Source organism: Mycosarcoma maydis, chromosome 3 (genome assembly GCF_000328475.2).
Source record: "Mycosarcoma maydis chromosome 3, whole genome shotgun sequence".
Classification (NCBI taxonomy): domain Eukaryota; kingdom Fungi; phylum Basidiomycota; class Ustilaginomycetes; order Ustilaginales; genus Mycosarcoma; species Mycosarcoma maydis.
This window is the reverse complement of record NC_026480.1, coordinates 944761-956539: the sequence shown is the minus strand read 5'-3', so window position 1 is coordinate 956539 and position 11779 is coordinate 944761. Positions and strand designations below refer to the sequence as shown.

At 52.8% G+C, this 11779-nt stretch overlaps 6 protein-coding genes across 6 annotated transcripts; 4 read left to right on the top strand and 2 right to left on the bottom strand.

The window, feature by feature from the left end:
- Nucleotides 1-399: 399 nt before the first annotated feature.
- Nucleotides 400-765, top strand: UMAG_01757 (uncharacterized protein; the record flags this gene model as incomplete). The annotated part of the gene is made up of 1 exon (XM_011389418.1): nt 400-765. The coding sequence occupies one exon, from the start codon at nt 400-402 to the stop codon at nt 763-765; it is 366 nt and encodes a 121-aa protein (XP_011387720.1).
- Nucleotides 766-1810: 1045 nt separating this feature from the next.
- On the top strand, nt 1811-3715 carry UMAG_01756 (putative Purine Transporter AzgA; the record flags this gene model as incomplete). Its single annotated transcript, XM_011389417.1, has 1 exon — nt 1811-3715. One exon carries the CDS (start codon nt 1811-1813, stop codon nt 3713-3715), a length of 1905 nt encoding a protein of 634 aa, XP_011387719.1.
- A 304-nt stretch (nt 3716-4019) lies between these two features.
- On the bottom strand, nt 4020-6044 carry UMAG_01755 (uncharacterized protein; the record flags this gene model as incomplete). Its single annotated transcript, XM_011389416.1, has 1 exon — nt 4020-6044. The coding sequence occupies one exon, from the start codon at nt 6042-6044 to the stop codon at nt 4020-4022; it is 2025 nt and encodes a 674-aa protein (XP_011387718.1).
- A 1151-nt stretch (nt 6045-7195) lies between these two features.
- UMAG_10870 (uncharacterized protein) lies at nt 7196-8149 on the top strand (the record flags this gene model as incomplete). The annotated part of the gene is made up of 1 exon (XM_011389699.1): nt 7196-8149. One exon carries the CDS (start codon nt 7196-7198, stop codon nt 8147-8149), a length of 954 nt encoding a protein of 317 aa, XP_011388001.1.
- Nucleotides 8150-9157: 1008 nt separating this feature from the next.
- On the top strand, nt 9158-10177 carry UMAG_01753 (putative glycerol 2-dehydrogenase (NADP(+)); the record flags this gene model as incomplete). The annotated part of the gene is made up of 1 exon (XM_011389415.1): nt 9158-10177. The coding sequence occupies one exon, from the start codon at nt 9158-9160 to the stop codon at nt 10175-10177; it is 1020 nt and encodes a 339-aa protein (XP_011387717.1).
- Nucleotides 10178-10196: 19 nt separating this feature from the next.
- Nucleotides 10197-10982, bottom strand: UMAG_10869 (uncharacterized protein; the record flags this gene model as incomplete). The annotated part of the gene is made up of 1 exon (XM_011389698.1): nt 10197-10982. One exon carries the CDS (start codon nt 10980-10982, stop codon nt 10197-10199), a length of 786 nt encoding a protein of 261 aa, XP_011388000.1.
- Nucleotides 10983-11779: the final 797 nt, after the last annotated feature.

Below are 11779 nucleotides of genomic sequence, written 5' to 3'. Positions count from 1 at the left end.
GAGATCGCCGAGACGCCCACGCAAGCCAGAATCAGCGTCTTGTCATTGGCCACCAAACCTCGTAGATGTCGACATGCTTTCGTCATTGGTTGGAGATCAAGTTGATTTATGCGCCTTGGAACAGCCTTATCGTTGTCGTCAAACTCCGTCTCGGTCGCTGCCAAAGATGATCAGCCGGCAAGATGTATGTGATTCGGTATCAAAGACGAGACATGGCGATGGTGTTTGTGCCGAATTATAGCTGTTTCTGGCCGAAGAGTCAAAGACATTTCGATTCGTGAATGTTTTTTGGTCAAGGTGGCAACTCGGCTCACATGCCCGTTGTTTGAGCTCGATTCACGATTTACGATTCACGATTCCCGACTCATGACTCACGATTTGCTGTCGTGAAAATTCAAAATGCGCTCAATTCTGCTCCTTCCGAAAAGAGGCAGCCGAATCGTGAGTTCGAGAGCTTACACGCCGTTCGCTTATCTTGAACGCTCCGTCGGGGGCTTCGACTTTAGTCGTGGGCAGAGAAGGCTGTTGAGCACTGCATCGAAAATCGCTGTGCCTCAACCCTCCAACCACATGCAGAAGCTAACGGCAACCGAGGTGCAAGGGAAGGTTTTTGCAGCTTGTATGCGTTCGAAGCCAGCACCAATGTGTCCCTGTGACATGCTTTTCGCCGCGCTTGCCGGATCGAGCTTAACTTTGCCATGGGTCACCAAGCTTGTGCTGCAAGATGGAGGTTGCGCTCCGATCGCACGCAAACGGGCAGAGTAGGATCGGAGCGCTGTTTGACAGACGAACCTTGGCTCCGCTGCCAAAGGCTATAGAGCTTGTCGAAATGGAAAATCCAAACCTGAAAAACCTTTTCAATTTTTCAGGACTCGCACAAATTCACGATTGTTGCCTATGCACCAACTCTGTCTGTGCGACGGTCAATTTTTTTTTTTGGTGTTTCATTCCGGCACGACTCGTTCCACCAGTACCCTCAAATTGGACAACGAAGCTCTGGTGAAGTCGACTCAAAGCTTGCTTAGTTAACTCTGATCGAAGCTCGGACATCTGCAAAGCTTTCAAAAGCCCACTCCACGCTCAAAGTCTCAGGTACATGTTGACGCAGGGACAGAGGAGAGATAGCCACGTCACGGATTTAGCCGTTGGCCGTTGTTTTATCTCTGTTGTTAATTTAAATCATAGATAAGTTGGCGTATTCCAGTCAATTCACAATTTGGGTAGCCATGCACCTCTCACGCTGTTGTCGCGACGGACACTGGCGTTTGTGCCCAGGACTGGGACCTTCTTACCAGCCTTACGGCACCCATTTATCCCTCTCTCTCTCTTTCTGCACCTCTACTTGGCTCATCGGCAGCAGGTGTGCACATCGTTCGGAAGCATGTGGTCAAGAACCGGAAACCAGATCTGCTACTAACGTTAACAATTCTTTCCGCGACACCGTCTGATTGGTTGCCCCTTGATATCCCTACAGTTCAGTCCAAACAACGAATGAGAAGCTCGCCACGACCCTCTTCCCTAAGCCCCCTTGCCACACCCGAATAACCCTCCGCATTTTTTTTTACTTAACCTCAACCTGTTTTGCATCCTTCCTCCTCATCTTTCCCCTCGACTGACCTGCTCCTCTCCACCTCGCCTCTCCCTCCCTTTCGGGCCCATCCCCTCCCTAGACTCGAGACTTGACTGACTGTCAGGCCTCGATACGCCACCTCCTCCGATTTGTTTGGGCGAAACTATCTGTGCCGTCATCACCACCTCCTCTTGCTGCAGGATAGAACATTTACCTCTGAGGCATAGACATACAATTGCAATGGACCGATTCATCAACAGCATCAACAGGGCGGTGGCCACCTCCCCCGTTGGTTACTACTTCCGACTCGATGGTTCCGGGCATCCCCTTTCGCGACCCGGCTCGCGCTTCCTCACCGAGATTCGTGCCGGTCTCGTCACCTTTGCTGCCATGGCCTACATTCTCTCGGTTAACGCGAGTATTCTCAGCTCGTCCGGCGGTCCTTGCGAGTGCGCCAACACCGCTGCCGACCCAGTCTGTGCTAACGATGCCGCGTACCAGCAGTGTGTGTCCGTGCTCAACCGCGACTACGTCTTCTCGACCGCCGTTTCGGCGTGTGTCGGCACGGTGCTCATGGCTCTCTTTGCCAACATGCCTCTTGGTCTCGCCCCTGGTCTCGGTGTCAACGCCTACTTTGCCTTCACTATCGTTGGTGTAGCGGGTACTGGTATCATCCCTTATAGTCAGGCTCTCTCGGCTGTTTGGCTCGAAGGTTGGATCTTCTTCCTGCTTTCGCTCTTTGGTATCCGACAGTGGCTTGCCCGTCTGCTGCCCCACAGCATCAAGTTGAGCACCGGTGCCGGTATCGGTATCTTCCTCGCCTTCATCGGTCTCGGCCCCAACGGTCTCGGTGTTATTGGTGGCAATACTTCTGATCTCATCGGTCTCGCCGGTTGCCCTGCTAAGTACGAGGACCCCGAGACGGGCTTCTGTGTCAGCCACAAACTTCAAGCTCCAACCGTCTGGCTCGGCGTCATGCTCGGTGGTGTCTTTACTGCCCTCATGCTTCTTTACCGTGTCAAAGGTGCTTTCCTCATTGGCATTCTTCTCGTCTCGATCGTTTCGTGGCCTCGAAACACCGCTGTCACTCTCTTCCCTCACACTCCTATGGGCGACGATGCTTTCAACTACTTCAAGAAGGTCGCTAACTGGAACGGTCTCGGCATGCTTGGTCCCAAGAACATCGACTGGTCCGGTTACAGCAACGGCAAGGTGTGGTACGCTCTCATCTCGTTCCTCTACATTGATCTGCTCGACACCACCGGTACTCTGTACGCCATGGCCAGCCACGCCGGTCTCATGGACGCCCGCACCGGTGACTTTGAAGGTTCCTCGGCTGCCTACCTCTCGGATGCTGTCGCTATCTCGATCGGCTCGCTCGTCGGTTGCTCGCCCAACACGGCTTTCGTCGAGTCGGCATCCGGTATCGCTGAAGGTGGTCGAACTGGAATCACGGGTCTGGTCACTGGTTTCATGTTCTTCCTCTCACTCTTCTTTGCTCCCATTTTCGCCTCGTTCCCTTCGTGGGCGACCGGTTCTACCCTGGTCATTGTTGGATCCATGATGGCTTCCAACACGGCTCAGGTCAACTGGTCGTACGTTGGTGATGCCATCCCCGCCTTTGTCACCATCGTCGGCATCCCTCTCTTCTTCAATATCGCCTACGGTCTTATCGCCGGTATCTGCTGCTATATTGCTCTGAACGGCATCCCGTGGATCATCCTCAAGCTCTCCCGCGGACAATTGGTCCCCGATGGATGGGATACCATGAAGGAGCCCTGGGGTGCGCGCATGGTCTCGGCCAACGACGACACCACTGGTTTCATGGCCATCGTACCTCCTTGGATGCGAAAGCTGTTGAGCGGCAACCTGAAGTTCTGGCAGATGACCGACGATGAGATCGAGTTCTACCTCGAAGGTAGGAGGGAGACCCAGAGGCTGGCACAAGAGCGTCAGGAGCAACTGGAGAACGAGAGGAGCGCCATGTATGGCGCCAACGATGACGTCGAGGCAAGAGCTTCTACTAGCTCGGCGAATGAGAAACACTCTACAGGAAGCCCGTCTTTTTCGCCTGTTGAGGTTCCTCGTCAAGGTCCTGTTGCCGCACAGGACGAGGTCGAACACGTTACCGGTACCGCTCGTTAAGGATATCGTGCTTAGTTGTCTTGGCCAAAAACTCACTCGTGCTCTACCTTTAAGGTGGTAGCTGTTGACTTTGTATTTGTTTATTCGTGATCCTCCTCTTCGCGTTCACCCTGTGTGCTTCAATACAGCTTTGTTGTAGATGACTTGCAGCTGCTCGATTTTGGTTTCAACCGAAACCCGCGCACGAATTTCACTCTGAGCCTCTGGCGCGCTTGATCCGATCATCATTCACGATTGAGCGATTGCTTGCGTTTGAACAAGTTGTAATAGTTAGTTAATATCGTTCTGTGAGAATAGGGTAAGTCTACGTCTGAACACCGAGTCGAGCGAGCAGTGCGTCCGCCTGCGCAAGCGCTGCCAAGGTCTCTTTGTGGAGGCTGGCCTCTTGCTCGTTCTGTTTGTCGAGCTCAGCTTGGGTAGCTGGCTCGTCTAGAGCCAAGGCCTTCTTGATCTCGTCCAAAGCGCTGCACCATCGCACGTTAGCGGTATCGGTGATGTATCCGCCGGCTGGACCGGGGACCATTTTCTTGGTTGGTTTTTGTGCTTGCACTTGCTGCTGTAGCTGTTGCTCTTGCTCTTGCGCCTGAGCTGACTTGAACGCCTCAGCTAGGCCCCATCTTTTCAACGTATTTTCACCGAGCGTGTCTTGCTTGAGCAATGCCGACTTGCTTTTGCGCAGTGAGCCGGTCGCTGCGGTCTGCGGAGCCTTGTTGATTGTCTGCTGCTTTGCAGACGTTCGACGAGATGCTTTGCCTTTGCTGACGAAAGCCGCAAAATCGCGCGTTTCCTCTACCACACCGCAGTTCGGACACGTGTGAGAACGCGATGCAGCATGACCAGCATGACCAGCATGACTGGTAAGTTGGCGTTCCGCGTCGTCCTGTTCTTTCACATCGTCCTTGTCAAGCAGATGCTGTTCAGGGCGGGCACGGTGCTGGATGATCAACGACGGTGTGACTTCTGGAGCGGGTTTTCTGCGTGACTGTTGCTGCTGACTGGCAGTGCTTGGCACGTGTTTGAGGGTTGAGGGAGGGAAGAATGTCCGTGGGAAGCCGTTGAAAGTCGCTTGCCTCTTGAGCGCAGATACAGAGAAGCTCTTGGTCGATCGCAGCCCATGGTACGCTCCATCGGGCGAGGTGGGTCGTGAAGACGTTCGTGGAGGAGTGTTGGGGCAAGCCAGCGAGCGAAGAGAGGCGATCGATACAGGTCGTGCAATGTTTGTCACATACTGAAACGGAATTGTCCGTCCAGGCCCGAGTGATTTATCAAGTTCCGGTACTGCATCCCAAAATCCTCGAGATGCCGTGGTTGCAGAAGCAAGCTCAGTCACAGTGTCTTGGCTTCTCTCGCGCCACTGGTCTTGGAGCTCGGCTGTATACGCAGTTTTACTGGGTGAAGGAGATTCCAACCTCGGAGTGCTGGCCCTAGGACCAGGCTGGTAACGTACGGAATCGGTGGATCCTTCCAGTGCCGCTTCCACCGCTCGCATCCTGTGCGATTCGGGCATCGACAATGCCAACGTGCGCTTCTTGAGTGGTGTGCTAGGATCTTCTTCTGACCGCACCGATACGGGAAACAAAGGAGGTGGTATGGGGACATTATCAAAAGCTAGATCCTCGCTTGCATCGAAGAACAGGCTTTCATTCCCCGTCTCGTGTCGTCCCCTCGCTTTCCGGATCGAAAGCATATCCCCCTGTGTTACATCGCCTCTCTCTGTCAGATCAGACGCAGAGCTCGACAAAGCGGGTAGATCAGCAAAATCGGCAGAGCTCACCGGTGGCGCACGTGCAATCAGATTAGCGCTAGTGGTGCTGCCGCTCCGTTTGAGGCTGAGAGAGCGCCTGATACGGCCAGTCTTGCTTGTGACGCTAAGACTCCTGATCGCGCCAGGCGTGTTGGTTTGTGCTGGTCCCGACAGTGGGACGTCATCAGGCACAATGTCGCGTGCTTCTTCATTCTCGTTCTCGTTCTCGTTTGTTTTGTCTTGGTTGTGTTGTTGCCCAAAATCTGTCGGTTGGTCGCTATCACCATGTAGCACTTCCTGTGCATACAGTGGTGTGATGGGCGATGCTGGTGAAGGGAGATGTGGATCTGCGTTTTTTAGCTCGGCAAGCTTTAAAAGACCCTTTTCTTCAGTGAGCGGAGTGACTGCCGCTGTTGCGGCTGACGAGTCCGAAGCAACGGCGTTATGCTGAAAGACGTCTTGGGCTTGAAGGCGAATGATGGCGGCGGCATCGCCACGCGCGTTACGAGGCAGCGAATCGAGGGCGCTTTTCGAAAAACAACCAAAGAAGCCCCCTTTTTTCTTCTTCGGTGGCGGGGTCGACATGCAAGTCGATGATGAGGCTATTCGGGAAGGCATGCTGTGGGACCCTTATGGAATGAAGGAGGTTAGAAGAGAGTTGAGATGGTGGGTGCAAGTACGAACAAGTTGGAGACAAAAGATGGACAGGTGGTTGTTGAGTAGAAAGAGGTACACACTCAGGGGTCTGGGCAGTTTAAGGACAAGGCCAATAGGTATGTCATCGGTGGGTAGATATCCGACATCTCAAGCTCTAACTAACTCAAAGTGCCTTGCATAGCTTCAGCTTCCTCACTGGCTGTTGTCTGCTGCACTCGAAAATTGGATGGGGGTAGAGAGGTGCGCAGTGCGCTAATGACAGAGAATCCAAGATGAACTCCGATCTTGAACCTGAAGGAGGGATAGCGTCACCATCATAGACTGCTCACTGGCCCAAACAGGCAGGTACGCCTGCTGACGCAGGGATCTGTTGTTGTGCATGTATCCTGCATATCATCTGCACAAGCGGCGGTGATGACCGATCTACGCTGCATCGGTTCCCTGTTTCAATATCGCAAAATCCACCTGTTTCGTTGAGGTCTACGTTTTGTCGCTGTACGATCATCCCGGCCAGTTATGAGTTCATCCAATGCCATGCGCAGCCGATAGCTGACGGCATAGTCGTGAGTTGCTCCGGTTGAAAAACAGGTTCTAACTTCTCACGGACGGTACACGCTCCTTCGGGTTAAGTTAGCTGTCAAGTTTTGCCTCGAGGATATCCAAAACTCAGGGGCTCACTGCATTCAAGATTCACGATTCAAGATTCGTGATGAAGTTGCCTCCTTATTTTTCAATTGATTATTCATTTCCAAAATTGGCAAGCGCGTGGGTTTCGCGAAGAGTCAAGAGTTGGATGCTCGCTGAACACCGCTAGCTGAACACCGAGTCAAATTCACCAACATTTCGTGATTAATTCACGATTTTTAAAAAAGATCGGGTCTGTGGAGGCTCGGTTGATTGATGATCAATCGGTCAGCCAAGTTCGCCCGATCATGTAGGAAGAACCTGATCTTGAATGTGATTATGCAGTATGAAGACGCGGTTGTCGGACAGATCTAAATTCCGAGCTAGATCTTATCTCCTTGTTGATCGAGCTTGGACTCAGCTACCATCAGCCCATCTTCATCATCAACCACACAATGCCGGTCACGCTGATCAACAATAACAAGGCCGTGAAGCTCGAGCTTCCCAAATCTCAGGCTTCTGCTGAGGTGCTTTTCTTCGGCGCTACGGTCACCTCGTGGAAGGTAGCAGGTGGCAGCGAGCGCCTCTTTCTCTCTTCCAAAGCAGCCCTCGATGGAAGCGCTGCTGTTCGAGGCGGCATCCCTCTTGTTTTTCCCGTATTTGGATCGCCCAAGGATCATGATGATGTGCCTGAGCTCATCACAAAGCTTAACAAGCACGGATTTGCGCGCGATCACGACTGGGCCCTCTCTACGCACGTCGCAAGCGTCGACCAGGAGGACAAGGCGAGTGTGACGTTGGAACTGCGCACCAATGACAAGCCCGACATCAAGGCCGTGTGGCCTTTTGAAACGGTACTTCAGTACACTGTGACATTGCTCCCACACCAGCTCAAGTGCGAGCTCAAGGTCAACTATGTCGACGGCGAAGGAGACATGCCCTTCCACGCACTTCTTCACAACTACTTCCTCGTGCCCGACTCCACCAAAGCTTCCGTTCAGGGTCTCAACGGCATGTTCTACATTGACAAGGTACTCGGCGGAGAAGAGGTCCAGCTCAACACGGACAACTTTACGCTTGACGCACAGCCAATCGATCGCGTCCACGTTGGCAAACACAAGACCATCCCGGCTGGCGAAAAGCCACGAGATGTCAAGTTGGTGTACAACGCCAGTTTGCTCCAAGATCCACTGGGAAGGATGGGTAAAGGTGTCGAAGTGACCAGATCCAAGCAGCTCAAGGATACCGTGGTGTGGAACTGCGCAGACGAAGGCAACAAGTTGATCAAAGATCTGGAGGATGGCGATTGGAAAAAGTATGTTTGCGTCGAGCCTGGCTCGGTTCATGGCTTCGAGACACTGCCCAAGGGTAGCAAATGGATTGCTGAGCAAACGTTGACTGCCTGGTAAGCATGTGTCTAACCAATATGCCTCGAAATATTACTATTGATCGTATTTCTTCCGAAACGGCTACACTCGTCATAGTGACGGCGGCTCGAATGCTTTCTGCACTGTGCTTGAACCAAGACGCTGTTTTATGGTGGAGGATGTCGGGGTCACCACTGTGCCCAGAACCGATCCGAATGACTGAAGCGCAATTGTCTCGAAAGATAATAGAGCCCGCATTGGCGAAACCGTAATCAAGGACTTTACGGATGGCAAGCAGTTCAGCGCGCTAGCCGTAGAGCTATATCCAAGGGTCTGAGTAAACTTCCATGTCTTAGTGCCAGAGTGAGCGAAGTACGCGTAAGCCGCGAGTCCTTCCTTAAGGAAATCGTCGCTGTAGACCCGTTAGAGGGTTTGACCCAAGCTACGGAAGGTGGATGTGGTGATTAATAGCATCGTCCTTTGTCTTCCCGGACAGCGTGCGGGATACGAGCAAGTGTGGTGGAGGCTTGCCACCTCGGCTAGTGATTCCACATTGACACAGCTCGGGCCAGTGGTTCAGCCAGTGATGGAGGGATCCAGACTCGTGGTTCGGCCGCACCTTTGTGACTCGTGCGAGGTCGGGTGCGATGGTGGAAGGGACAGCCAACAGACGAGCATATTGCTCCGCGGAGCGGCAAGATGCCAGGCCGACGGGAATAGGCTAGGCTTCAAAGTCGAGAGCAACGGTGGAGGTGGAGCGGAAGCGGCCTGTAATTTGTTCGGCAATGAATTTGAAATGGCCGAGACGCACGGACGTCATGAAAACACAAAGTGGAGTTTTCCATTCACGATTCACAATTCGTGATTGAAAGAAGAACACCGAGTCATGGAAGTTAACGCAAATCACGAATATTGCCTGGTTTACTCAGCATTCGTGTGCGGGCCGGACAAATGTTCGACGCCGGTTTGGCGTGTGTACATCAAGGAGCTTGCCCACGTCCCTCCCTACATTCGTAATCCCCATACATCTTTTACGAACATCCATGGAAAATGGCAGCAAACATTCCGAGTTTCACCCTTAACACCGGCGCTAAGCTCCCCTCTGTGGGCATGGGTTGTTGGCAAGGTCAGCCAGGTCCGGGCCGCGACAACGAGCTTGTGGATGCTCTGGTCAGGGCTATCAAAGTTGGTTATCGTCACCTCGACACGGCCACCGGATACCGAAATGAGGCCGAGGTGGGTCAGGCAGTTCGTCAATCTGGCGTTGCTCGCTCGGAAATCTTTGTCACCACCAAACTTCGACCCGGTGGAGTCCACGATGTCGTCCAAGAGTTGGAAAATTCGCTCAACGAGCTGGGAATCGACTACATTGATCTTTGGCTGCTGCACTGGCCTCAAGGATTCACCAAGGACGACGGAGGATTTGGAACCGGAGAGTCATTCGGCCTAGAGCATCAGAAGCATCTTGGCCCTACATTTAACGAAACGTGGGCAAAAATGGAGGATGTCTTCCTCAACTCGCACAAGGGTAAAGTTAAAGCCATCGGTGTAAGCAACTTCAGCATCAAAAATCTCGAGATTCTTGCCAAGACGAGCAAAGTGACGCCAGCAGTCAACCAGATTGAAGCACACCCGTACCTGCCCGAGCACGAACTCGTCAAATACTGCAAGCACAAGAGCATCCACGTTACCGCGTACAGCCCGCTTGGACAGTATAATGCTTCGATTCACGAAGATAAGGATCTCAACGAAATCGCCAAGAAACACGATGTAACTGCTGCTACTGTGGCTCTCAGTTGGGCCGTCCAACGTGGAACGTCGGTGGCTCCTAAGTCAACTAACGAAAAGCGCATGAAGCAGAATATCACCCTTATCAAGCTCACTGATGAAGAGATGAAGCAAGTCGATGTTATCTCACAGGATCCTACGCGCTCGACGAGGCTCAACTACTTTGTCGTCAACAAGGAGACTGGGACAGTGTTGGGTTGGACCATGGATGAGATGGGTTGGGAGGTGGGCTTCCTTGAGGAACCTGGAAAGTCGACCAAGAGGATTGCCGAGCGCAAGTAAAGTTTCCGCAGATCTAATTTCATTCGCGATCCTGGTCTGGAATTTGGCTTTGATTCGGTCGACGTTTCTTTATTTCCAAATGTATAACACCTTTTGCGAACGACAAATCTTGGACCGTACGCAACGTTTTGCCGCTCTGAAGTAGCTCGATCGATCCAGCTTGGGTAGTTGTGACGTATGTCTGATGTAGAGCCGACTCGTGCGTTATTCCGAGAGACAGACGTCTTGCTGCTCTTCGAATGCGTTCTCGAAAGCCAGGAGGACTGTCGAGCGCTTGCCATAATATATCGAGATGCGAGCCGTTGTCGTTTCCAGCAAGCGTGGGTTGCGCATCCTGATCATCGTCCGTGTTGCTCCTAGTACGAGTCTGATCATCTGCGCCTGTTGGTATTGGGGCGCTTACCAACAGGTCTCTGATCCGATTCTGGGCATCCTCCAACAGCCCTCCGCCGGGTTGTTTCGCTACAACCAACAGAGCTCCTTCGACAAACGTCTCTATGTCCACTCTTACGACGCCTGCATGACATTCAGCTCCTGGGTACTGGGTCAAGACCTGCATGCTGTACGCACTGGCTCGGAAAGTGGCGACTACCTTGCCAGGTCTCGTACTTCGACATCGATCTGAACAATACTTGATGCCATCCCAGTCTTTCGCCCACTTGGCGCGTGGAGTGATCATCCGCCCGCACGTCAGGCACGTTTTTGGTTTGAGCGCCGAGACCGGTACTTTGTTGCTGCTAGACTGAACATCCGAGGTTGAAAACGATTTGGTTGCTGTTAGTGCTCGGGCTGATTTGCCGACCATAGCTGGGTGTGTTCTGAGACGCTGTGCAAGTGGCAGCGGTGGATTCGGGGCGAAAGCCAAGCGACGCGGACCGGGCCAGGCTAGATTCCTCAGGCCAGGTCGAGGCATCTGTGTGCCTTTTGTCACGCGGAAAGGGAACGTGAAACACAAAAGCGTTGTACAGTGAGGTCGGAATGGGAGAACGATCATTCCGCCAGTGACCAACGACCCTTCTACCCTTGCTTCTGTATGAGAGGCTCGAATGACAAATCTTACCAAAACATCTTCACACCCTCCACATACATATACGTGATGCAGTTGCGCAATTCACGCTCAACAACAACGCTCGTCAGCTTGTCCAGAATCCACTCTCACGACTCGTGACTGTCACCATTCTAACATTTTGAGAAAATACAGTGGGTGCTACGTTGGCATGCTTATGTACATGCCGATGGTGTAAGCACTACTTGTGCCACACAGAGTCTCGGTGGGCTTTTTAAAGCCAGTAGAGCTTGTCGCGCGCAGAACGGGCAAGCCTGAACTCCGGATACTGTTGGCCGTTGTAGGCCATGTGTTCTCTCGAAAAAGGAACGTGCTCTGATCAGGATTCGCAATCAATGCAACTGTGCTGAATGGTGTTGGGAGTGTTGCTGCCAAAAGTGGGCTAGTTGATCCCGATTGTCTGGGGAGCGTTGGGCTAGCTTGCTTGCTTTGCCAGCTGAGTGTTGTTGAGTCGGGCTTGCAGTTTGCCAGTGATGATGCGGCTGAGCATCGTGCAAAAGCCTTGCAACTATGCCGAGGCTGCCCACTAGGACGCC